At 47.4% G+C, this 25,790-nt stretch overlaps 2 protein-coding genes across 6 annotated transcripts in view; one reads left to right on the top strand and one right to left on the bottom strand.

The window, feature by feature from the left end:
* Window positions 1-1,616: 1,616 nt before the first annotated feature.
* LOC105181998 (beta-hexosaminidase subunit beta) lies at window positions 1,617-8,413 on the bottom strand. The gene is made up of 7 exons (XM_011139126.2): window positions 8,086-8,413; window positions 7,317-7,542; window positions 5,306-5,427; window positions 4,487-4,859; window positions 3,494-3,780; window positions 3,079-3,341; window positions 1,617-1,942 (listed from the first exon to the last, which is right to left on the bottom strand). The coding sequence occupies exons 1-7, from the start codon at window positions 8,284-8,286 to the stop codon at window positions 1,765-1,767; spliced, it is 1,650 nt and encodes a 549-aa protein (XP_011137428.1). The 5' UTR covers window positions 8,287-8,413; the 3' UTR covers window positions 1,617-1,764.
* A 5,960-nt stretch (window positions 8,414-14,373) lies between these two features.
* brp (ELKS/RAB6-interacting/CAST family member bruchpilot) overlaps window positions 14,374-25,790 on the top strand; it is a 105,566-nt gene continuing 94,149 nt past the window's right edge. For all 5 annotated transcript variants that reach the window (XM_025297686.1, XM_025297685.1, XM_025297684.1 and 2 more), the window contains exon 1: window positions 14,374-16,082. In XM_025297686.1, coding sequence (XP_025153471.1) covers window positions 15,294-16,082 — 789 coding nt within the window. In that variant the 5' untranslated portion in view covers window positions 14,374-15,293. The remainder of the gene's footprint in view (window positions 16,083-25,790) is intronic.

Here is a 25,790-nt window from a genome sequence, read left to right as displayed (position 1 = left end):
TCTCGGTGAACGGCATTTATATGTGTAAACTTTTGCTCAGTGTCGAGCATTTGGTCGACTAAAATGGTTAAAATTGATATCGGGTAAATAGCGATTACACAGAACGATCGTTTTTCAATCGATTATTTTGATTTCTTCTGTTTTTCCTTTTTCTTCCGAGTCTGATCAAAGGGCCTTCGAATCCTCTTTCAATTGAGGCTTATTTAGAAGTTTATTTAAGATTATTTTAAGTCATCTAATATCGCGCTCTCGCTAGAAAGTATTTTTACTCTAAATCGCGATCGCGCGCGATCACCACCACCGACGGAAATCAATTTCGTCACGGGTTGTTTGACTTTAAACAAAAACATTCCTTCGTCCAGCCGACGCAACCGTCCGCCACGTATCCATTTCGACAATACCCTCGATGTACACATCAACCATCGCATTCCAGTGCACTCCGGCGATGGTTCGTGAGCTCGATTGAAAGGCTCATGACAAAAGCAGCGTCGTATCTTGGTTGTAACATCTACGTCTAACAATAGATCATAATTTCACGACACCGCTGCGGTAGGGATAACAGATAGGACAGGTGTTGCACACGACCGGCATGCATGCAAATCAGTTTTACGCAGTTCAACGCTGCTACGCACTAGGCAGATAGATTGGGGGAGAAATTTAATTTGACGTGTAAAAGTATGCAAGATAAATCCACGACTGACTGATTTTCAATATGCTGAAAAACACGGCCGCGTCGAAGATTCGACGCTTGTATCGTCGTTTTTTTTTTTTCTTCTTTTTTCTTCATACTTATCGAGAATCGCCTCTAATGGACGCGCTCGATTGTACAGGGTGGCCCGTGTAAGGCTCAGCAATTTAATATGTCGAAAACTGCGCGATCAATTTTCATATTTTTGACGTTGAATTTCGTTGATTCCGGAATCCGTTAAATCTATGTCAAGACTTATCCTTCTTGAAAGACACAGAGAAAAATATCATTTCTACTACTAAGAGAAGCGGTCAATTGCTTTATTTTTAGATAATGATTATCTTTAGTAAAAAATATTTTCTTGATAATTCTTAAAGTATAATTATTACGAAGTTTACAAAAACCCATTATCATGTATTCGAAGGAAAAATTTATCTCCATCTTTTCCAAAATATTATAAAATTTATATAGAGAGCAAACCGTACTTTCTTTTATTTAGTATTCTAATTTCAATATTTAACTTGATATTCTTCATTGATATACTAAATTTATCAGGATTTAAAATATATTTTGAATAAATTTGACATGTATGCCGAACTTATGACAGATCTGCGGATATGTAAACTTATAAAATACTCGAAGAGCAAGTAACATGCACTTATGCAACACATGTAAAAGATGATTTTTACATGTCAAAGAGTGAACTTTAGTAGCGCTGGGATGACATCACTATTGATCCAACTTTTTTCCCGTCTCACTTTGTGTGATAAAAATATATATATACATACTCCATGTGATGTGTCAGGAAATTGGCATGTGTAAAAACCATCGTTGCACCATCGTGTCAAGAGAAATCGTCTTAAAATCCTGATAATCGACTTTTTACACTTTGCACGTACGAAAGGTGTAAGAAAGAAATACACACTCGTTCTCGTTGTTCAAACTGTATTTATTGTGACAAACATCGATGCGACAGCGGTGAATGAGTGCGGAGTGACGGCTTGTGTTTCTCTTTAGCGTACGCGGGCGTAATACAAGGGTTAAACGGGAGATTAGTGTCAACTGACGGGTGCACGTTACGTCACGCAGAATCCCGGTCCATTTGCTGGTTGCGCGGGTATACCGCGTCTGTTCATACGACAGGCGTGCTCCTCCAGACGCTGGGCCGCCACGTTGTTGTCCTGCTTGTTGAGGCTCCATAAACGCTCGGCCGCTGCGCTTGCACGCGGCCAAATTCGGGGGTGCACGTTGTTCCTAAGAGCAACCGTAATGAGGAACCATGATGAGGAAGCTCGATGTGAGACGTGCGGTATAAGAGCAAAAACATCAGCAATGGCAAGATTAAACAATAACGATCGATCACGCTTGAACACTGCAGAGAGAATAATCGACCGCGCTCGTCGTGGTGAACTTGCTTACTGTTTGGATGCTATTGTTTACGTTTTCTACGTGACCCCGACCTAGTACGTCCGCTATCAGCGTCAACATGCATGACGCACCGGTCTCTCACGAGAGAAACCAGCCTCGCCGCGTCATACGTGTGACAGCGAGTTTTCTCTTTCTTTATCTACACGGATAAACTGAGAACGTCCTTTGTAGTCGAATGTTATGTTTAAGATCGTCCAAAGTTCACTTCCAGGCTCTATACAGACCGTTTTCATTGACTAGGGGAACATTTGATGAAGATAAATTTAAGACGATATTAAACATTAAACCGGTGCAAAATATTTGTCGTACTTGTTAAATAAAATATGAAATGACTAAATGATTCATCAAAGATTGGTCATTTTTGCAAATGAAATGAATAATAAATGTCGACTTTCGACTATTTTTTTTTAAACATCTAATGAGGATTTCCTGCTTTCTTAGATTGAATGAATTGGTAAAATATTTCGATGATTAAATCAATAAAATTTCCGCCGAAAATCAATGAGCATTTATTGATTTTCAGCAGAATACTCCCATTTAATTGCTCCATTTTATATCTTATTGATTTGGACCGATGAAAATAAAAGTTCACTGCGAAATCGCGTCGAAGGAATATCAATTAATACTTAGTACCCAATTATGAATAACTTTCATTGTATTAAGACCCAATTAATACCGAAACTTTTCGCGAAAAATTTAATACAAAAATGACAAATATTTCGCACCAACCTATATCGAACTACAAATATCGGCCTAATTGTTTCGCGCAATTACATAAAAAGTATAGGATAGTCTGTAGAGAAAGTTTCCCATTTATTCTGCAACTTTCAACGACATGATCGTTATCGTTATCGTAGCTATCACATGACACGCAACGACGCATGCGTTGTAGTTACAATACGTTAATAAATCGCAGAATAAGCCTGCTGGTAGCAAGCGTGATGAAGAAACGAGTCACTTACTTGTCCACGAATTCCGCCCACATGCAAGTCTCGCCGCCGAGCATGAGATGCGTGCGATTGGGCGTGATATCGAAGTTGAAAGGATCACAATCGTAGAACTTGGTCCAGTCGCCGCCGCCGGCGATGTGGTCCAGGTACCAACAAGAGGACAACAAGACAGGGTGGTCGGCCATGATCGCTCTCTCCAGCTCCTTCTGCCACTGTGGTAATTTCCAAACGTGGACCACGGTGGTCGTGGGCAGTTTGACGCCGTTGTCGAAGACCTGAGAGGCAAGAATCAGCTCGAAAGAAGTCGTATGAAAAATGAATAACAAAAATGAGGGTGGCAAAAGCGAGAGGAGAGAACTGGTCGGCGGTTGAGGGAGACGGAGGTCGCAGTGAGAAAGTAAGAAAAAGTAATTCGCGAAACACTCACCTCTTGCCAGACGATGGTGTTGGCATCCAACTGCTTGCTAATCGCCAGCACTTTCGCTATGTACTCGTTCTCCAGGGACTCGTATCTGGACATGTTATGCTCCCTCATGTACGCGATAATTTCCGGATTGCTGGCCCAGCACTCGAAGGGCACTTCGTCACCGCCTAGATGGATATATTGATCGGGGAACACTTGCACGATTTCGGAGAACAAGTTGCGCACGAATTCGTACAGTGCTGGCTTCGTCGGGTTCATCGGGCCCAGTTTACCGTTTGGCTTGCCGGAGTCTAACGGACACATGAAACGAATTAACACGATTCTCGTCGTTGGGAAAATATTAATAAATTCGACGCGCGACGAAGCAGAGACTTTGTTGCGACGTTTTCGCTCAGAGGCTCTCGGGACTTTAGTTCGTCAAGTTGCGTATAATAATTTCGTTGTTTGTGACGAAGGAAAGAGACTGAACGTTCAGATACTTGCAATTTGATTAGATGGACTTTCGATTTGTTTATGTTGGAATCATTATTTAGAGAGAAAACGTTCGGTAGCCGGCATTCTAATACTTTTCAACGTTTCCTACGCGTATTTTACGAAATTTTGAGATTTATGGGAATTTATGAGTCATTTATAAATTATTTACTAACTATTTAACGTAATTTATTTTATTAATTATTTATTAAATATTTAATTATTATCAATTATTTCTTCTCAAACCCCATATATTTTAATTACTTTACTTTATCACTTATTTATCATCTATTTATGTGCAGCGAATCCAATATAATTATATAATTTCACCGCATATTTAGCGTTAAAATATTCAGGTCGTCCAATCTTGAGATCTACCGATAAAAAGATCGCATTATATACACTCGAAAATCCAACGGTCAGCATTTTTTGACGTTGAACGGAAACACGGACTTGTGACTTTGGTGGGAATGACCAGGCGCGTCTCGTACAGGACACATCGTGTGTCTACGTTCATTTATTTACCGTAACATGCAGTCAGTAATTCCGGATAGGCCAGGCCCCACGATCTAGTGTGTCCAGGTGTGTCGAACTCGGGCATCACTCGGATCCCACGTAGTCTTGCATAATTGACAACTTTCTGCACGTCGTTAGGTGTGTAGATCATCAAGGGATGATAAGCGCCCTTGGCAGATAGGTCAGGATACCTGGTGCTTTCGTACGGGAAACTATTGTCGTCGACGATGTGCCAGTGCAGAACATTGAGCTTGTTGTACGACATCGCGTCTAGTGTCAACAGAATGTCGGATAGGGGCAGGTAATGCCGAGAGGTGTCCAGCAGGAGACCCCGGTGCGGCAATTTCGGCTGGTCCACGATGGTCTGGCACTTCACTTTCAACTGAAACGTATGAATAAACTCGCATTTCGCCTGCTGGATCGCTCTCGAGCGAACAACCGATTGCTCATGCCCGCTAAAATCCCAGCGTAATCTTACAGGAAGCTCGCGACGCGATCAAGTTTATAAGTGTGATGTTCACCCGGTGAAAATATTATTGATAATTATATAGAAAAAATTACACATTTAAGATATTTTTATTTTGATATGCGATCTTCTATATAATTATCCTGTTATTTTCCCCCGTCGACAAAGGTCAAATAAGTCGATGACGCTGTAAAAAATTGCAAGCGACATTTCCGGGAATATCTACAACGCAAAAAATCGTAGATTTCATCGTGGTGTTTCCGCTCAGAGGTTCTCGTGACTCGAATTCATCAGATTGCGTGACAAAATTGCGTTCTTGCGTGAGAAGGTTGGCAGGGGAGGGTAAACGTTTAGATACTTACAGTGGGACCGTCGCCGGACGGAGCCAGCACCTGCGAGAAGGTCTCGAGTCCTCGTAGGATTCCCCAGACAGCCTCGGCCCAGAGAATGGCGACCGGCGACGTCTCGTTTATTTCGAGCATATCTGGAAAAGTGCGCGACAGGCCGCTAAGTCGATTCAGTCGTTGTGGAAGAGTGCGCGCAGATAAAATCGCAGAATTATGCGCGCGCTAATCACCGATATTACGATCTCACAACGCGGACGGCACTCTTTATACGGGACGATAAGAAACTAGAAGACAAATCGAGCTCTGTGTCTCATTGTCCGTCCTCGTCTCAATTGTTTCGCTGATTACACCACTATTGCTTAACTCGCTCGAAAATCTTGCGTTCAGCGCACACTCCGTCATTCCACGACGCGCAGGATCGCCTTGGATTGATCGAAGTAAATTAATTGTAATTCGCGCCGCGTGGCTAAACGATCGATTGTTGAAGCTTCAAGGCTCTCAGATACAGCCGGACGCTGTAAGGAATAAATCGTTGGATCTCTAAACTAGAATAGAATCGCATCTGTTGCGATGAACTTTACTCACGCGGAGTCACCGGAGAAAATCACCGAGATAAGACGGTCAATTTTACGGAAATTATAGCCATTTCTGGCGTCAGCTATATCTTTTTGTTCTAAAATGTGATGATAACAATATACATATAAGGTTATTATTATTGACATTATGATAACAGATACTAAGAAAAATGATTCCGAGATAATATTATAATTCTTTCGTTGTATGATTGTGATTACAAAAATCTTTTTGTTTTTGTTTTTAGTGATTATGATGACTTCGTATATTTTTCACAGAATGCTGGATTTTAATGCGAATTGCATGAACAAATTGATTCTCCGTCATTTTATAAGAAATATGTAGGGGAAAAGTCGTTATTGTTAGGGCTGTAAATTATATGTGGAGCTTCAGTTATTTAAAGCTTTGAATTTCTGAGCCTTCAAGACGTTATATTTGTATACAGAAATTCCGAAGAATAAATATTCGAATATTCAAATATTCAGCACTTCGAGATCTCGAGAATATATTGTTCGAAAGGACTCGAATCGTATAAAATTTATAGTTGAAAAGTGCAGCTCTTTAATCCCATTGATCTACTTTGACAGATAATATAAAACTATACAAACAACCGATTGAAATAACAATTAATGCGTTTATTTAAATATAAACTTACTTCTAGAGCTTGCTTCTATTAAGAGCTTTGATATCTCAAACCTTTGAATAGAGTTCAATTTATATCGATTAGTTTATATTGATCGAAGCTTTGAACTTTTCAATTTTAAACGGATTATATATATGACGGAATAAAACTGAAGTTTCGAAATTGCAATATCATTTCATGTATCAAATAATACCACTTTTAACAAATATGCTTTGCTCGTACTGTTTAATGTAAACTATTTATTTAATGTAAATCGTTAGGAGTTATCAGATGAATTCGATAAACCGGTTTCGATCACCGGATAGGAGAGAAGGTACTATTGGGAATCGTAGGAATTCAGTCCGCGCACACGCGAAAGCCCGTTATCGACACGAGTCGGCCAATATCAAATCGAGGCTACTAGCGAGACGTCCGTTGACATCATTCGGTTAATATGTTGGTGCACCGTTGCTTTGTAATGCAAACTGTACGTGCAAAGCGAGCGCCACCTTAATTCGCCGTTATACAGAAAACGTGCCTCTGAATCTTGCTCAATTTTTTACCGAACCGAAAAGAACAGCTCCCTCTCTCATTGTTACCTTTGGTTAAATAATCAAATTGGTTTACCGTTCGAAACACGCGCAAACAACTGATCGAAGTGGCTTCGGTATCTGCCGCAAAATTTATCGCAAATACCGAACTGCATTTAACGAATGCAGCTTTCAGTCGCGCAAAATTCACGATACCGACAAATTGCGTTCGGTCGAAGGCGCAGCTCATTTTCTTCCCCTTTTCTCTTAATTTTTCACACAACACGACACACAAACTTACAAGATTCGTTCATGTACAAGTGTGGCCAATGATCGCCATTCTGCTCGCAAGGCTGCAGAAGGCGGATGCTCAGGGCCTCAAGAGTGCCTCTGAAGTGAGGATCGTCTCGTACGGATGTTCTTGGCTGCCCTTCCGTGACCAGCCTCGCTATTCTGGCTTCCGTCAAGATGATTCTCGTATACCGTTCTATCGCCTCGGTCACTATATCGCATGTCTCGCTGTTTACCTAAGCAAAAAGCAAAGTATCGTTGAAGAGCAAAACATCGAGAGAGAAATATCGCGCGAGAAAATCGAGCATCCTGCAGAAGTTGTGAGAGGAGATCATTCTCGTTGGTCTCAGGATAGATCACAGCAATATTTGACACATAGAACGGAGCATAGAGACAATATTCTAGGGAGAAATAAAAACGTAGAGACCTGATTGCCGCGCCGGTGCAAAACACATGGAATCGCGAGCAAGCGAGCACCGTGTAATCAGAGTCCTCCGTTTCCGCAGGATTCATCGGAACGACAATTTCGTTCAAACGGCCGCATCGCGTGCGCACGCAAAGCTCGCATGGCAACCGTCAAGAAATTACTGCGGCAAAATTGAGAATGACAAACGTGTGTGATCGGGGATCCGTCAATCCCTCTCGACAATTCTGCATAAGTGCGCGCGTCGACGAGTCGTCGCGTGCCGAACGGAGAAACGCCGCGACGCGACGCGACACGCGCGAGGAGATCGTCTAATAAGAAAAAGGCAACGAAGAAAGAAGGGAAGAGAGCTCACTCGAATATCGAAGTTGGACGGCCGCAGCAGGTAGAAGTCCTCCTTGAGCACTCGCGAGTTCGGCATAGGCCAGATTTCGCCCTTGGTAGATTGAAACCACGAGCCCGCGTCCGAGTGCAAGGAAGAGGCTTGCCAGAAGAACGAGGCGACCAGCAGGACTAGGACGATCGACGTCGACGACGACGACGTTTGGTACCGCATGTCTGTTTCGTGAGAGCGGACGGACGGACGAACGAACGAGCGAGTGAGCGATTCACGTGCGAGATCAACGAGGAACGATGCGACTCCACCGAGTGGTCATCGTCTACTGGCGATCGCAGGACGGATCGCGCGGAGAACGGTACGCGCGTATGATAGTGGTAACGACCTTAGCCTGCGCCACTTAAGTTTTATCACTTTGGTCCCCGCGAGAGCCTCACGGTCAAGTGGGAATAAACCAGTCCTCCTGCGGCCGGCGCAGTCTCCGTTTTATCCTGAAGATCTCGCCGCGACGGGGTCTCCTGTGTCACATACCGTGTGCACACCGTGTCAGAGACGACCGTCAGGAATGTCCGTTTGCCAACTTCGCGATGATGGCGAACTTTCTTCCTATAATAGTTCCGCGAGCGGGGCGGGAGCGGCGAGGGAGCCGAGCGGATGAGGAAATGTGAAAGATTCGCGGATTCTTTTCTTTTGTATTCATATGACAGCCTTAAATATAATTAAGTGATTAGAATTCTGTAATTTTCCGAACGCGCATGACAGTTTCCGCGCAACGTCAAGTTATCGCAATTAGATTACTGTCTCGACAAATGATGTTTCCGCTCCCTTGGATAATCAATAAATAGTAAACCGATAATTCGTTAGGTTAGGAAAGCTTAATAACCTAGTTGCATCTTAAGGCTATTATGTCGACTTGTATACGACTTTTATGCGTCGGTATATTTTTTAATCGCAGATTCGACCTATTTTCGTCGACTTAGCTGTTATTTCGCGCGTTATCAGTTGCCCCCCAGGTGTAAACAGATAACGCTCTTATTGAAAATATGATATAACGAAAAGAGAAGTATTTGTGTGATCGGTAGATAAGAGTCCCCCCCCCCTTCCGTTTCGTCCTGCATCCGTGCTTTGTTTTTATATCTATCGTGTTCATAATTTTTTTTTTCACTTACATTTTAACTCGCGATAAAAGACAGGTCAAAAAAGCAACGTGAAACATTGACCACGAACTATCGTATCTCGAAACGTATCGACATTCGTTTCGCTCGATAAACGTCGTGCTTTTAAGAAAATACGCGCCGGGGATCATGCATCTCTCGCGCGAAACGGCGAGATCGTTCCATATCGGCATTATATCATTATCAAAACATTAGCAGAAGGCTGTAAACAGTCGAGTGCAAAGGTCGATGATCTCTGTCGTATCAGCGTCGGCGAATTAATATTAGTATCGGTCCGATAATCGTTCGAAATCATTTTTAAGATACCGTAAGAATCACGTCGGATTGAAGATCTTTCTTGTCTTGCACCTCATCTTGAGATGCTATCAAGCATCACGAAAGAGGTTATGTAAAAAGACGTTCTTCTTTCTGCCTGATTAGTCGGTGATTTATCCGCCGTATTTAGGGAATGTGAGTCAATCAAATATCAACGATAAAAGCGACGATGAAAAGAACGGCAAAGTACGCGTTACAGATAACAAGAACGGTCTCTTTTCTATTTGCTTCGCTTACGTCGTGCAATTGTCTTCTTTCTCTTCATTAATTATTTTTTCTTACTCTTGCTTATGACAAAGCGTTGGAAAACAGGAAACAAAGTTTCTCCATTCATTTCGTCCACGTCATCGAACCGATCATTTCTCTCGTATATTTTTTTCACCTTTCCCGCAAATCCCGACAGCGAAATACGCATTAGAATTAAAAAGAAAAATGATTTCTTCCTCTTTGCTTCGTCATCGACTTGATTATCTTCCTCGTTAATTATTCTTTCTCTTTTCGCGAACAAGAGCGAAGTGCGCGTTAAAAACAAATGAAATTGAATCTTTATCCATTTACTTTATCCACGTCACTGCACTTGATTATTTTTCTGTTTACGTGTTTCCTTCTTCTCTTTTTCTGCGAGTCGATTGATTTCGCAAAGTTGGAAACTTGGCGAGCGAACGAACGAGTCGCTATAATGACATGTAATCACGAATGCAATCAGATACAAGGCAGAACGCGCGATACGAAACTGCATTCATTAAGAGTCGGGGATGTACGATACACACACATCGGCAGATATGGTAATTATAGCGTCGCGTTATAGCAATTATCACAAACTTGGATGATGCGTGCAGCGCGCCATTTACTCGCGCGGCTCTTCCGAACAAATCCGCTTAACTATTTACGCGAGGCAACTCGATAAAGCAGCGTCCGCCCCAAGATTTTCCTGAATTCGCTCCGATCTCGAGGTACACGCTCGCGTGCGTGAGATCGAATGAAACGATCGGGCTTGCGAATGAACGGCGAATTATCGTAAGGCCTGCCGTCGCGAAAGAACACAGGCGAGTTCCTTAAATCTCACAATGCGTAATCACGCGACAGTAACTCGCGGTTAACAGAGGAAAAGAGAGAGAGGAAGGGAAGAGAGGAGAGGCCGTGTGCTGTGTAGATCATGAATCGCAGTGCGCCGATCAGAAGGGCGCGTGTTAATTGACCGACCAGCGCGTTGTAAATTTTATTCCCAGGCGGCGCGGCAGCGGCGACTCTCTCTCTCTCTCTCTCTCTCTCTCTCTCTCGCGCGCGCGCGCGCCGCTGTTCTATGCGCGGCACTATTTTACTACGTCAGAGAGACCGCCGTAATCCAATTCCGCGATGATACGCTACTGCTCGGTGAATCGTAGCTTCATTGATTGCGACGCTCGTACGCCGGGTCGACGGTCGTTGCGCGGCGAAGGGAGAGAAGTGGTTCCAAGTGGAACGTGTATTCAGGGTTGGAGCGCGGGGTCAGAGTGCCCCAGGGGGCACTCGCTCACGCTCCGCTAACCTTTTCTTACGATAAAGCCATTTTCATTAAAGACCCGCCGCGGCAATAAACGACAGCGGTATACAAGATTACATTCGGCGCAGGTCAAGTCCACTGCCGCTCTCGAGAGTCTCGAACTGTCGGGGATAAACAGACTGTGGAGAGCTGTGAGAGGGGGGTGGGATTTTCATGGAGAGAGAAGTAGAGGCAAGGGGAGGGAGAGAATAAAAATCGTCCGATTGTCCTCACCACAGATACAAAAAAACTGATAAAAATTCGGGAGCTCTTATCAGTCGCTTATCAGTTAAACAGCGGCAGAGGGGGAGGCTCCGACTTGGTCAGAGCGGCTGTTTAGGGCAAAAAAGTTTGCTCGAACCAACGTGACGCGATGAACAATGAAGCAGCGAGCGCGTTTTGCGCTCGAAGGTTACGAAATTTCCGGAAATTTAATCGCGAGCGTCAGAGAGATTCTCGTTTCCCGCCGTCCAGTTCCCAGAGACGCGTCCGTTCCGTTCGTTCATAGTCGCGTTGATTCAAGCGGCCTTCCTGCTCCGTTCACATCAGGTCAATTCCGCCACGTGCGTTCCTCGTCATCCGCGGCTCCCCAGCCGGCCCCCCTCCCCCCCGACTCAGCCCTTCTCATAGGGCCACGTTCCGGTAAGGACTCGTATATATATCTTCCGAGCTCTCCTTCACGAAGTTCACCGTTCCCTCTGTACGGTGATGTTCCGCGCGCGACGCCGCTTTCTCAACGCCTCGCGCATACATGGATCGACGGGTGCATCTGCGCGTTGGGGAGCCACTCCGAAGAAGAACCCACCACACTGGCCGGCCACTGCGCCGCCGGCAGGGCGAGAGGAGAACTGGGTAGTCGTCGGAGCCGGCGAAGGGAGGAGAAAGGGACGATGAGCGACGAGCGCGCGATCGGGGGTGTAGGGAAAATCGAGCGGGTGATATCCACGCCTCGGCGTAGTGGCCGTCGCGATGACGTCGGTGACGTCGGCCGGTGGCGCTACCGACGCTTTTACCCTTCGTCCTCCGACTGGGGTGGGGGCGGGTGGGTGAATCTCTGAATGTGTGCGGCTGCATGTGTGAGTGACTGCGACGAGGAGCATGGGGACATACGCGGTGCAGCTTACTCGCAACGTAGAGAACATTCCGCGTCCAGGGAAGTGGCCCCTACGATGGCGGAGCTGGCAATGTTGGTGGTTGTGGTCTATAGTGATGGTCGCGGAGATGGCGGCGGCGTCGTTGGCGTTGGCAGTGGTGGTGGCGCCGGAGCAGGAGGAGGAAGAGGAGGAGGTGCCGATATGAAAGGGTGGCCTTTCTCGCTCGGTCATAGCCGACATTAAAGTATTCTCTCAGTGCGCGCGGACTCGTCGCGCGTCGTGCCGTACCTCCTTCTCGTCTCTTCCGCGAAGAGACTCTCTTTTTCAGTGCTGGCTCCGCGAAGGGCGCGTACATATATACGCATCCATACATACCCGTATCTGTACCTACCTACACAGGAACCGGCGAAAGCGGGGATGTGATCGCGACTGGCTCGCGCAATCGCGAATGTATACGTGTGTGCGTCGCGGGGTGGCTGGCCTGTATTCGACTGCGCGAACGATAGAGGAAGAGAGGGAGAGATAACGAGAGAGAGAGAGAGAGAGAGAGAGAGAGAGAGAGAGAGAGAGAGAGAGAGGGAGGGAGAAAGGGAGAGATAGCGAAAGAGAGAGGGGGGGAGAGAGGGACAGGGAAAAGAGCAGACGGGGAAAAGACATAGAGAGGGTGGATAGGCGCGCGTGAGGGTGGCGGTGAACGCCGGTGGCGGCAACGGCGGCGGTGGCGGCGTCAGTGCACGGAAGTGGCTGTGCTCCGGTAGTGGACGGTGGATAGTGTAGTGCGGTTGGTCGGTTGGATCGGTTGGTTGGTTGGTTGGTTGGTCGGTCGGTTGGTCGGTCGGTCGGTCGGTCGGTCGGTCGGTCGGTCGGTCGGTGGGTCGGTAGGTCGGCGCCGGTGGTTGAATCGCCGTCCGTCCCGCCGCACGTCGTCGTCGTCGTCGTCGTACACGGGGGTTGTGCGCGAAAGCGACGTCGGGTATCATCTACGAGGCGCGGGCGGCGAGACGACGACGGGACCGGAAGAAGAAAGAAACGGGAGAGGGAGAGGGAGAGGGAGAGGAGAGAGAGAGAGAGAGAGAGAGAGAGAGAGAGAGAGAGAGAGAAAGAGAGACAGAGAGACAGAGAAGCGAGAGAGAATGAAATCGATAAGGAGGGATCTTAGGCGCTGGTTTCACGAAACGGAAACAGCGAAGCGCGACATGTAGAGAGAAAAAGGGACAGACAGAGAAAGAAAGAGAGAGAGAGAGAGAGAGAGAGAGAGAGAGAATAGCGGAGCGGAAGAGATATCGTATACCCTCGAGTGTATAGGTGTGTGCGCGCCGTAAACGCACGCGACGTACGTACACAATTTTTACGCGCGTACATATACGCGTGCACTCTATCATACACATATATATATACAGTATACACACACACATACACACGCACGTACGTACGTCCGTACGTACGTACGTACGTACGCAGACCCACGCAAGCGCGGGTGTGCGCTCGTGCGAGCGCCCCGTCGCACACGAGGGTGGAACGAGCCCGCGAGGAAAGCAACGTAGTCGGCTCGGTTCGTCGACTTGGCTCGCTCGCTCGAAAGGGCGGTTCTTGGATCCGGAGCGCCACGACGGAGGCCGAGGGAGAGAGCGAGAAAGACCGGAAGAGGGAACGAGAGAGAGAGGGGGCACGCGAGAGAGAGAGGGTTCGTTCGTTCGTTCGTTCGTTCGTCTGTACGTTCGCATCGGCTCGGGAACCGGAAGACGGAAGAAGAGGGAGTCGGCTACCTCTCTTTCTCTCTCTCTCCCCCTCGATCTCTATTCGCCCTCGCTCGATGGGCTACGCCGTCGAAAGAAGGTCAAAGATCGATTCTCGGGCCGACGAGGGTCGTGACCTCGCCGTACGCCGCCGCCGAGCACGAAGTGACCCACGCGCGTAGTAGTACTATCTGTTAGTAGTAGTACGCCGGCCAGAAGCGCGGAAGTTGTTCTCGCCGAGGGGTGGAAAGGGCGGCGTGGGTGGAGAGAGAGAGAGAGAGAGAGAGAGAGAGAGAGAGAGAGAGAGAGAAAGAGAATCGATCGGACGGAGGATCATCATCGCGATGCTGCGATGAGGTCGATCGACCGGCAGAGGAGGGACCGAACCGGCCTTCGTTGAGATCAACCACACGCGGAGAGAGAACGAGAGAAAGAGAGGGAGAGAGAGAACGAGAGAGAGAGAGAGAGAGGGAGAGAGGGAGAGAGAGAGAGAGAGAGAGAGAGAGAGAGAGAGAACTCTGTCTGGCGGATACGAAGGAGAACCTCGTCAATGGTCGTCGTTCACGAGCGAGCCGTCGCAAGTAGAGTAGAAAGAGTAGAAAGGTTCTCGCGTATCCCGCGGCACGTTCTGCTGCTTCGACATCGGACATCACGAAGGTTCAGAACGGTCGGAATCGCGCGACGTCCTCGTCATCGCCGTCGTCGTGGTCGGCCATAGCCGGATGCTGGAGGACATCGGGAAAGGAGCGAAAATCGAGTCGCCGGCGAGAGGGCGATCTCGCGAAGACGCGGGCCTCCATTCTCCGGCTGTTACTCCAATTGAACCCCGTGGACAGGCAGACGGACGTCCCGCTGCGACCGGGAACGGGAAAGCGCTCATTGACGCTCGCGGCCGCCGTTCTCGATCCGACTGATATGAGCGTGAAAACGCCGCGCGACGGCGACGAGAGACTGAGGAACGGCCGTGAGGCGTGACAGGAAGGCCGATCGAGCGATGATCAGCGCGGCGACCAGGACGGAGGTTTAGGGAGAGCACCCGGGAGAATCCGCGGGGTTCCCTCGCGGCTCAGGAAAGGTAACGAGTACTGCCGGAACACGCGGACGCCGTCGAGGTATCGCAGGTCGCGCGTATTGTGGTCGATCGCGAAACAAGCACGAGCGCGCGCGAGAGAGAGAGAGAGAGAGAGAGAGAGAGAGAGGGAGGAGGAGTGAGGGAGAAAGAGAAAGAGAGAGAGAGAGAGAGAGAGAGAGAGAGAGGACAGAGGAAGAAAGAGGTCTGTGAGAAAACTTCCGCAAGCGTCGAGGACGGGAAGCCACCGACCGATCGGGACGATCCCACGGCGAGCAGGAGGCCGAGGTTCGACATCGCGGAGAGCCTCGTAGAATGTCACGGGATCCTTACGCGAGCGGCAGTGGCGTGGTCGGTCCCGGTGGTGGCACTCGCTCGCCACGCAGCGGTCGTCGCGTGGGCGAATTGCCGACCGTCGACCGCAGCCCGTCGAGGAGTTACGCGAGCGGTCGTGGCAGTCCGTTAGGTCGTAAGCAACGAGGCACCCGCAGCGGCAACAACTCGCCGGAGCACCTCGGCTACGGCAGCTACCATCACCATCAGCTGGGCAGCCCGTACTACTCCCGCGACGAGGACCTCGGCAGTCCCGTGATGCTCGAGGAGAGGGGCAGGAGTATGTCGACCGGGGGCGGTGGGGGCGGACATCACCGATCCAGAAGCGCCTCGAGACCCGCCATGTCCAACTCGGCGGGCATGGTAGCGCGTTACACCAGCCTCGACCGTGCTTCCGCCGGCAATCTCGACCATGATCGGGAATTCGTGCCGATCCGCGAGCCCCGCGAGCGTAGCCGCGATCGCAGTCTCTACCTCGAGGAAGAGCTCTACAGCTCGAGGTCGGCGCGCCAGAGCCCGAATCCGCACATGCTGCGCGAAAGCGGTGGCTACATCGGCGAGCTGCAGCACCAGAACAACGATCTGCAGCGGGAGCTCGGCAACTTGAAGAAGGAGCTCGAGCTGACGAACCAGAAGCTCGGCAGCTCGATGCACAGCATCAAGACCTTCTGGAGCCCGGAGCTGAAGAAGGAGCGGGCGCTGCGCAAGGAGGAGAGCACCAAGTACAGCCTGATCAACGAGCAGCTCAAACTACTCAACACGGAGAATCAGGTCAGTCGAGATCATCGGACTCCTCTCTCGTTAGTCCTCTTATGACGTTTCGGCCACTCCGTCATCACCGTGATGAGCCTTCTATGGCCGGCGAGTGCGCGAGTTCGTGTCATCTTTGACGAGTGAGAGAGCGTGAGTGCGTGCGTGTGGGTGAGTGAGTGCTTGAGTGCATGCCTAGTGCGGTCGCATCGAGACGTACAGAACGACGGGATTCGATTATTGGATTCCGTTGCTTCCGCGCGCTATGGCCAACCGTATACCTGACTACCTGCGACCTATATCGGTCCTCGGGATCAGGCCTCGCGGTCGCGACGCGGTCCAAGTGGACCCTCTCTGTCTCTCTCGGCCGCGGAAATGCGCGGAACGTCGTCCTGCGTAATCGCGCGCGCGGCTGTCGTCACGCGCGTCCTTGCTCGAGTTCGCCGAGGCCATCCTCGCGGAATCAGGTCGCGGGATATGTCCTCGTCTCTCTCTCTCTCTCTCTCTCTCTCTCTCTCTCTCTCTCTCTCTCTCTTTCTCTCTATATCCGCCTCTGTCGCTGCTGTTTTCCCCAGCTACGTGGCTTTAACCCTTTTCCCGGCTACGTGCGGCGTTGCATATCTTAGCGCGTATGTCTGACCCAATTATTTAGGCTGCCGTGCGCTTGAAAGATCACACTACCTAATGAGACGTTTGTCCAAACAGCGGCTCCTCGAGAAATGGGTTCAACCGTCGCGCGAGGAATCCATGTCGGCCACGCTAATGCGGGTCTTTCGGGTCGCGCGAGCGAATGAGCCGGAGAGATTACGAGCGAGATCATACATTGTATACGTGGACTGAGCAAGAAGCCGCGAAGACCACGTCTGAAAAAGATAATTTATACCTCAGGCACATTCGATCCTCGTCTAGCTTCATTCTCACTGCAAAAAGCCAGATAGCTCGCCTGTGGACAGTGGAAGCGGAATATTATCTGTCCTTTGTATTTTGTCCTCAAATCTCGCTCATAAGAAAGCGCACAGTCTACGTGTATAAATTTGTAGAGAAATATTAAGCGCATCGATTCCTCGAGCGGAGCGAGATGTGAGCCTTTCTTTCCCTTTTCTCGCGGCCGCGCAGGAGCGGTTGTCTCTATGGGATCGTAGACTTGCGCGGGACGCGCGTTTTTCCTTCCCTTTTTTCAACAATCGTAAGTCAAGGGGGGAGGCGGCTTAAAGGATTGCGTACGGGAGCGATCCGTCGGTCGGAAATGGGTTAACCCTCTGACGGAGCGACGCGACCTTTCTGCGGGCGCGTGACTGATCGTTATTTCCGCGGAGACATGCTGTACGTCCGATATCCATTTTCAAGAATGAGCAAGTGACGAAATTCATCACTCACGAGGCTACTGGCGAATTATTTGCCTCACGGGTGTACGGATGAGAGAAAATTCTCCAAGGCGCGTTCTCATTTTCGCGACACTGCGACGCGCATGGATTTCTCACGGAAGAACGAATATGCGCACACACACACACACACACACACACACACACACATATACACGTTCGAGATTTCCTCGAGCAAACGGCGACCGCTGCTATGTCGGTTTATTCCGCAGTAACATACTGTTGCAGAGCTTTATTATCGATTGACGAAAAATGCAACGCAAAGGTGGAGCCATCTTTACGCCGATTTCGCCGACGTCGCGATAATCGCCGGCGAGAATCGATTATCGCCGATGTGTCGATTACTTTTGCTTTTGTCTTTGTATTGCGCGCGCGCGTTATTGCGACGCGTTTATTTGCGAAATTTTGCGACGATTTCGCCGCAGCTGCCTGCGCGCGTGAATGTCGAGTAAATCATTCATAATCAGCACGGCAACAAGTTACTCTAGCAAGCGGCAATTTGAATTTCCACATGCATCTCTCTCTCTCTCTCTCTCTCTCTCTCTTTCTTGTTGCTCTCTCGCTTTTGCGAAATATTTTGCAACATATCTCCGTAGGGAAATGCACTCGCGCTCGATTGTCAATGAAATGTCAGAGCCGGCTCGCTCGCAACGATCGCACCGCCTCGGTCTCTCCCGCAGAATTTTAGCGCAATGTTCCGCGCGAAATCCGCTATGGATTCGCGATACCTTCCGCGTGCGTCATTTTTATTTTCAACACTCGATAATATCGCATCACCCCCGGCGGCAGAATTAAACTGCCGGCGCGAAACGCGCACGTTACAATTCGCAATACTCGACAACGTATTAACGTATTCCGGAGATTATGTAGGTACACCGGTTACCGGCATATAAATAAATCGTCAGGCGATTATTACAGAATCAATATTTGCAACGGTGTAGCGCGTAGAGTGAAATTCAGCGGGATGGATTTCGTTGCGTATATAAATATATAAAATGACACGCAACACAGGAAGAACTTTCGCGAAAAGCATTCTTTTCCGCTGCAATTCTCCGCTAAATACACGCATGTACAGGCAAGAACTCGGATCGCCATGAACTCGAATCATAATCGAGCTGGATTGCATAGAATTTTGGAAATCACGGCTCGATGGTACTTTTCCTCTCCTGGATCCAAATTAAATTCAATCGCAACTCGGTACTTTCATTTCGCAATTGTGCATATACTTCGCTTAGCGATTTCTCGGGAATTTCCTCGAAAATAGTACAGAGATTTTGATTAGAATTCCTAAATTTGCCGTCTCAAGATCGGTTTTCCGATTGCGATACTAATTGGGTGTCCTCTTTTTACATTCCACACGAATTCTCTGTCTAAAATCAACCAGTGGAAATATTTCGAAAAGTTTCCGATTGGAATTGTTCAATTATTCCTTAGATTTCTGTTATGTCTTGCAGAAGAAATAGAATTATTCTGATTGAAAACCATTTCCGAATAGATACCTGTGAAGTACTTTTTGTTTATTTGTAGGAATTTACGTTGTTTTTCAGTTAATAACGTCGATGTATATATAATAAATAATACATACTTTGAATAAATCTAGATATGCATACTTTAAATATGAAACTTTATACTAACACATCATTGCCCATTCAAAAATATAATACGTATTGTTTTACTCCAGGTATTTATAATTTACTTCAAAAAGAGATTTAGCAAAATATCGGAAATAATTTAAATATTTTTAAATATTTATACCTACAAAGTATGTATAAATAGATCATTTCAAATGTTTTGCTCAGCATAAATATAAAACAGAAATAAGAAAAGGAATTAGAAGAAAAACGTTTGGCAAGAAAAATACGATCAGTTTGAGCTTTCCACTTGGAATCGCATCTTTTAGATTATACTCCTAATTCTTCTAAAAATCTTCTTAAACTTCCCAATCAGAACCGACTAATGTTTTGCAAAAACCGAAATGGATGCCAGAAATTTTTCTTAAATCTGCACGAACTTGAGAAAATCAGACAAAGTCACGATTAGATCCCAAGAAAATTTTTCCACGCGAGACTTGAACCCGCGTAGGCTTTGGGAAATCGGACTAGATCGCAATTAGACTCCAAAAAGATGCACGAGTACGCACGCACGCGTGTGCTTTCACGCATGTGCACCGACTACAACGACGACGGTAGTGTTCGAATAAGTCATTGGCCCCGGCGAGTCTGGTGGAATCTTAAAGAGCCAGATATTTCTTTGGCCGGCTGCCCACGTTCATGCCTGCCTCCATCTCCGTCTATCCCTGAATAAACGGCCGCTGTCGGACGTTTTCCTGCGACGTGTGTGCGAATACCCCGGACTTACATCAGTCCATTATTCTCTGTTCGTCCCGCCTTTCGCACGAGATTCGCGATCATGGGCGAGCGCCGCGAGCCACGCTGTAAATTACCCGGACGATGTTTTCGCGCGTTTCCTACTCGTCGCCGCCAGCGATCGGCCGGCGATTGCCTGATAAAACGAAGCTGATGAATTTCAATTATGTTAGCATGGAAAATAGGCAGTACAACAGCCATCCATCTGATGGGATTCGCAAGGCGCGACGATGAATATCCGGCTTCGAGATATAACTCGTTTCTCGGCTCTCGACTGTTCGCGTCCTGACTGTTACGCGATTCTTTGCGACCTGGGAAATAATGGTCTCCGTAGGAAATGATAAACAATACGATTGCGCAAACGCGCAGGCGGCACCGTCACTCTTTGATTATCTCCGTGTTCCTAGCGGTCCGTTAAGATCCGAATATCCGCGCCCATCGGGCTTCAGCCTTGCAATTTTCGCGTGATGAAAAACGCTTTTAATTAAGCGCGCGATCTCATATTAAAACACCGTTGCGGTGGACGCAACGACGCTCGCGTATAATAACCCCGTGTGCAAAAAGCAGGAATCTCCCGGGGAATTTGATTAAAGTTCAGCGCGGAAGTTAACGGCGCTCAAACGCATCGGTTTATCCCGCTTTCCCGGCCGCAGTTCAGTCTCTGCGGCCAATCGTTCAGCCGGAGGACTCGAATGAGCGAGATGTGAAAGATTGTATGTAATTTCCCGGAAAAGCCGGGCCGAACTCGCTGAACAAGCTAATATCGCGCCGTGTCGCGTCGCGATAAGAAAGAAGCGTGCTCGGACGCAGGAAGAAACATCGAAAGAAGTAATCCTCTTTCGCCTCCCCCCCCTCTCTCTCTCTCTCTCTCTCTCCTTCGACCGAGTCGTCGGGAGAGAGAGAGAGAGAGAGAGAGAGAGAGAGAGAGAGAGAGAGAGAGAGAGCAAGTGGAGTCTTCGATCGATCCGGAGCCTCCATACTGGGTCTCCTCCTGCTCCCTTCCTTCCTTCCTTCCTTCCTTCCTTCCGTCCTTCCTTCCTTCCATTAACATTGGAAACTGGGAGATGGAACGCGCGCAAAAAACGCATTAAACTGTCGGCCAGGACGGAAAAAACGGCCCCGAACGCGCACGCGGAGGGGCGGGAGGGGGGCGGAATTAATTTCCCTCTCTGTGCGCGACTGAGAGAGGACCTGCGAAATTGGCGTGCGACGCGCGCACGTGGCTCGCGAGAGGTGTCATTGGGCCTTTGCAATCTCGTTACATCTCCGGCTGGTATTCTTTCATGCTCTGGCGACGCGAGACGCGAGATGCGGTGATCGTAACTCGCGCAAATTGCCGCGAAATAACCGGGCAACGCGACTCTCCCGCGAGCGAATGTCGTAGATGTGTGTGTGTGTGTGTGTGTGTGTGTGTGTATGTGTGTGTGAACGTTATGGAAATATGCTGAGAATATCGGCCATGCTGAAAGTTCGATAATTAAGTGGCACGACATGGCAGGTTCGATATTTGAAGCATCGCGTAGGATCGCGGGACGTCATTCGAAAAATTTGCGGACGCTGTTAAGAAGAAGGGAGATCGATGCGTCAGCGGCGCGTGAGATCCTGAGGATGTTCGAAGAGGTATCGCGCACATCCGCAGATCGGATATATATTCCCTATGTATTCGAAACATACGCTGTGTTACGTGCACAAAAATGTACTGAGAATATTTGCACGCCCACCTTTTCTGGCATATCCGAGAAATATGTTTACATTCTATGTATATTCTGTATAACTGGGGAATATCACAGATTCATATATTTCTTGGAAAAACTTGCTACATATTAGAAAACATTTCCAATACGTAGCGCAGAAAATGGAGAAGCTGGACTGGTGCTCGATATATTTAGCGTATTTGCATATCTGGAACATGCGGCGAATATATTTGCTGTTTTTGCGATGTTCTCGCTGTCAGAAGCTAGCGACGTAACCATTAGCATCTCACGATCATGGGGAGGGGGGGGAGAGGATTGTATAAAAAATTTTAGGGAATAAAATTTCCCTATCAGCGAAAAGCAACTATACATGGAAATAATGATAACAGTACTTATATACAGTTGCTTTTTTCTGATACGCTGTACATACGCTGTAATAAAAGAACTTTATTTCTTAAGATTTTTCATACGTCCTGTTAATGACTGCAAAAATGCCGATGATTATATCGCTTGCTCTGTATACGGTGTTAAGGTGATCTCCAAATTTTTTCGGATAAAATTGCACTCGAAAAGCAGAGCGACGGCCGAGTCGTTCGAGTGAATCCTTCGTTGCGAATCATCGAATGGGTATTTTCGCTCTAAGAAAAATTGAGAGAGAGAGAGAGAGAGAGAGAGAGAGAGAGAGAAATGTTTGTTCGCAAAAAGCACGAGAATACTACGACAGCCGAGGAGAAGATTATTCGAATCAGCGCGGCGTTTCCTCGACGCGCGATCGGTTTAAATTGCACTCTGACGACTCCAGTCCGGAAGGAAACGCGCGGACATCTTTTTCTTTTTTCATTTCCGCACGCGACAGCTCGTTTGTCGCTCCGGCCGGAGTGAAATGGACAAGAATGAATGTAAACGAGCGCGGACGAGCAACTAATAACGAGCGGGCTGAGTAATCTTAAAGTCGTCTGTCTGGATGTGGGTCGATCTCGCGGCGTTAACGCGCAGAGAACGGCGTTGTCGGGCGCGCGACGTGAATCCGCTCGTGTCTGAGTCCGCCGACAATGCCGTCTCTCATCTCACGAACGTTCGCACGCCACTGTAATTCATCTGGAGCTGCAGCTGCCAGCCAGGGCCGTGGCTACGCGAAGTATCTCGACTTCGGGCGCGCCGTTATTGCGCTGTCACCGATCGAAAAAGACACAATGGCAGCGGGTAACGCGTCGTTTGTACCCGCGTCTTAATTATCGCCTCATTGTCTGCATCCTCCGTGCGTCGAGACGCCGTAAGGGCGACACGGTGCATGTCCCAGTTGCGCCGAGAACGCTCATGAAGAGTTTACACTTGCGATACTTGCTCTCACCGAGACGCCCTGAATATTCAAACGCCGCGGCATTGATTTGCACCCCGCCGCATTGTGGGAGATCGGTGAAACTAGCCGAAATCCATATCTCGTTAAACACGTATAAATATCTAGCAACGACATGTCTGTATAAGGTTTGATGTCAAAATGTAGAAATTTAAAATAGCGGATCCAATATGGCGGACGAAAAATGCTAAAGATGCTCCGATTGTGCTGCAATTTGGTACTAAAAGATTTTCGGGGTCGCTGATTTCAAATCCGTAACAAAGAATTTAGAAATTACAAATGATTGATCCAGTATAGTATGGCGAACGAAAATGCTAAAGGTACTCCGATTGTGAGTTGGTACAATCGAATAGGAACCAAATGAAAATTTGATAACGAAAAACGTTTCTATTATCACAACCGAAAATATTCGTCTGAACATTCAGTGACATTAAAGCTCAGTTGCGGTAACTAAAGAACTGACAATTAAACCTTGTACAAGAGTCTTTCTTACAATCTCTTTTGTTCAAACAATCGAATTTCCGTCGAGGTCTCCAGACAATTAAACATTCAGTTACACTAACAGAATTTTTTTCCGTGCAGGATAAATATAGTAAAACAAAAATTATTTTGCTGTTATATTCCTTTCATAAAGTTGATGGTTTTTCAGTTAGAAAAATTATCGAATTTGATATATTTTCCATTGTTTAAGCATGAATAACTTCTAATATATTAATTTTTAAAACATTCTTATTAAATATACTAGTTAAATCAATTAAATAAATAATGCCATCTGAAGCATGTAAATTTTGAGCCAACATAAATAAGTGCTTCAACGTGCCGCGCGTAAAGAATGGTGAATGAGGCCAATTCTCCGCGCGCGCGCGCGCGCGCTCTGTGATATATTTACAGTTTTCTGTGAATTAGTCAAAAAAGTGTAAAAAAGCGCAGACTCAGTTTACACTGAGAGGAATGCAGTGATACCTCATTTTTATAATTTAAATGCAGTAAGTCGCAGTAAGACGTTTCGGCTGAGTGAGCGCAATTGGAAAACAGAAAGTAACGCATATAAAATCGCTTGCATTATTATATAAAATCGTATGGCATTTTATGAATTTTCGAGCTTTCTGTGCTACTTTTATGATAGATATACACAACGAGATGAAGAAATTATCGATGTATAATTTAATTCTTCAATATACATTGAAATTTTCGAAAAATTGCAGGACAATTATTAGTCATTCTCAAACGCAATTTTATCTCAATTTTAAAGACTTACCAATGGAAGACTAATAGATAAATCGACTTAAAATTTTCACAAACAATACTTTAACTTATATACTTGATACCAATATACTTTATTAGGCGAAAATCTGAAACTGACTTTTGGCCAGTTTTCCGGACCTGCTGACCCACAGTGCGCCGATGGAAAGGGTTGCCCTTCCAAAGCGAGTGCTACTTCTCCGCACGATTACGACTACAATCGACAAAAATAGCCAGTGACCGGCCGGTGACAATTTATCATGTCCGGAGAATCGCCTCCCCGCATGCGCGCGGATAATCGTCAACGATTAGTCTTTTTGCTTTCGCACACAAATGTCGTAACTGTAAACACGGCACGCGTAATCTGAAAAGGACATTAAACGCCGATGTAATGAAGCTTTCGCAGCCTGCGTTTTTCTATTTACTCGTGTGATTTTGTAAATGCTCTAGTTAGAGTAAAAGTACAAATGTCAATGAACCGAAGAGCACCCAAGATTACACAAGTCAAACACAAGAAGAGAATTTTTCAAGTAAATTCTTCTTCACCTCTGGCATGATCTGAGGTGTTGCTCAATTCATTGACATTCGTTCACGTCCGCTGGAGATGAAAGCATTTACCAAATAGAAAGACAGCGCAAACTACGAAAGTTGCAATATATCAGTATCCCTAAAGCGATATCCTGATTGATTCTTCGGCTGAAACTTACGTCTTGCAGTTGCAGCAACCGCTATGCGAAAGCCATTTCCTCCTCTAACCGCCCGTCGATTTCGCCGTAAGATACGGGAATTCGCACATGTTGCACCCTCCTCCAGACGAGCAAGTAAAATTCTCGATTAATCCGCCGGCCGGATCCATCGTCCGTCCGCCCGTCTCTTCCTCGAACCGTCCCATTTTCGCGTCCGACGGATTCTCGTTGACTTTGTGAATTCGCACTCCCCACATTCCCACATCTGTTCATTCTCGGTCGGGTCGGAATTCACGTCGTCCGGGTTATACACCCTGTCCTCTTTTTCCTCTTTCTCCTTCTGATATTCCGTTTTCCTGCCGGAGCATCTCTCGTGTGTACCGCCGTCACCGGCTGGAAGGGACGAGACCGACGCATATATTAAGGGCTTAAAGGAGCTCTCGCGAAGGCCCATTCGGAGAAGAACGTACAGGGCGCTTCGCGGTTTCACTCGCAATTCGCGGATCTCCTATCGACCGCGGATGCTTCCAACACGGGAATATCATGAGCGCGCGCGGTTGTGTAAACGAAACGAGAGAGCGGGCAGAAGTATAATGAAAATGAACAGTTTTCGTCCGCGTCAGGTCGCGTTATAACGTCACAAATACACGCCTCCGGGGCGCGCGCGCGCGCGCGCGGATACCGAGAGCGAAAAAACATGACATTTTTTCGAGCGCGCACCGAACGAGAACACGGAGGTTTACACGGACGGGCCGAGCGTGTGACATAAATGCATTTCTATAGGCCGATATATCTCGCTAATGACCCTCCGCGTTATGAATGGGGAGGGGAGAGACGGGGGGGTTAATCGCCAAGTCTGACGTTTCTTCCATTATCCTGTCCCTCCCCCCGCGCGCACGTTATGGTTAATTTACATTCTCGTATTTACATTCGGCGCGCGTATTGATCGGGTCGTTGTTAATTCTGACAGTGCGATGAATGATTAATAAATGGCGGAGAAGC

Source organism: Harpegnathos saltator, unplaced genomic scaffold (assembly GCF_003227715.2).
Source record: "Harpegnathos saltator strain DR-91 unplaced genomic scaffold, Hsal_v8.6 scaffold182, whole genome shotgun sequence".
NCBI lineage: Eukaryota > Metazoa > Arthropoda > Insecta > Hymenoptera > Formicidae > Harpegnathos > Harpegnathos saltator.
This window is presented reverse-complemented; position numbering and strand designations above follow the sequence as displayed.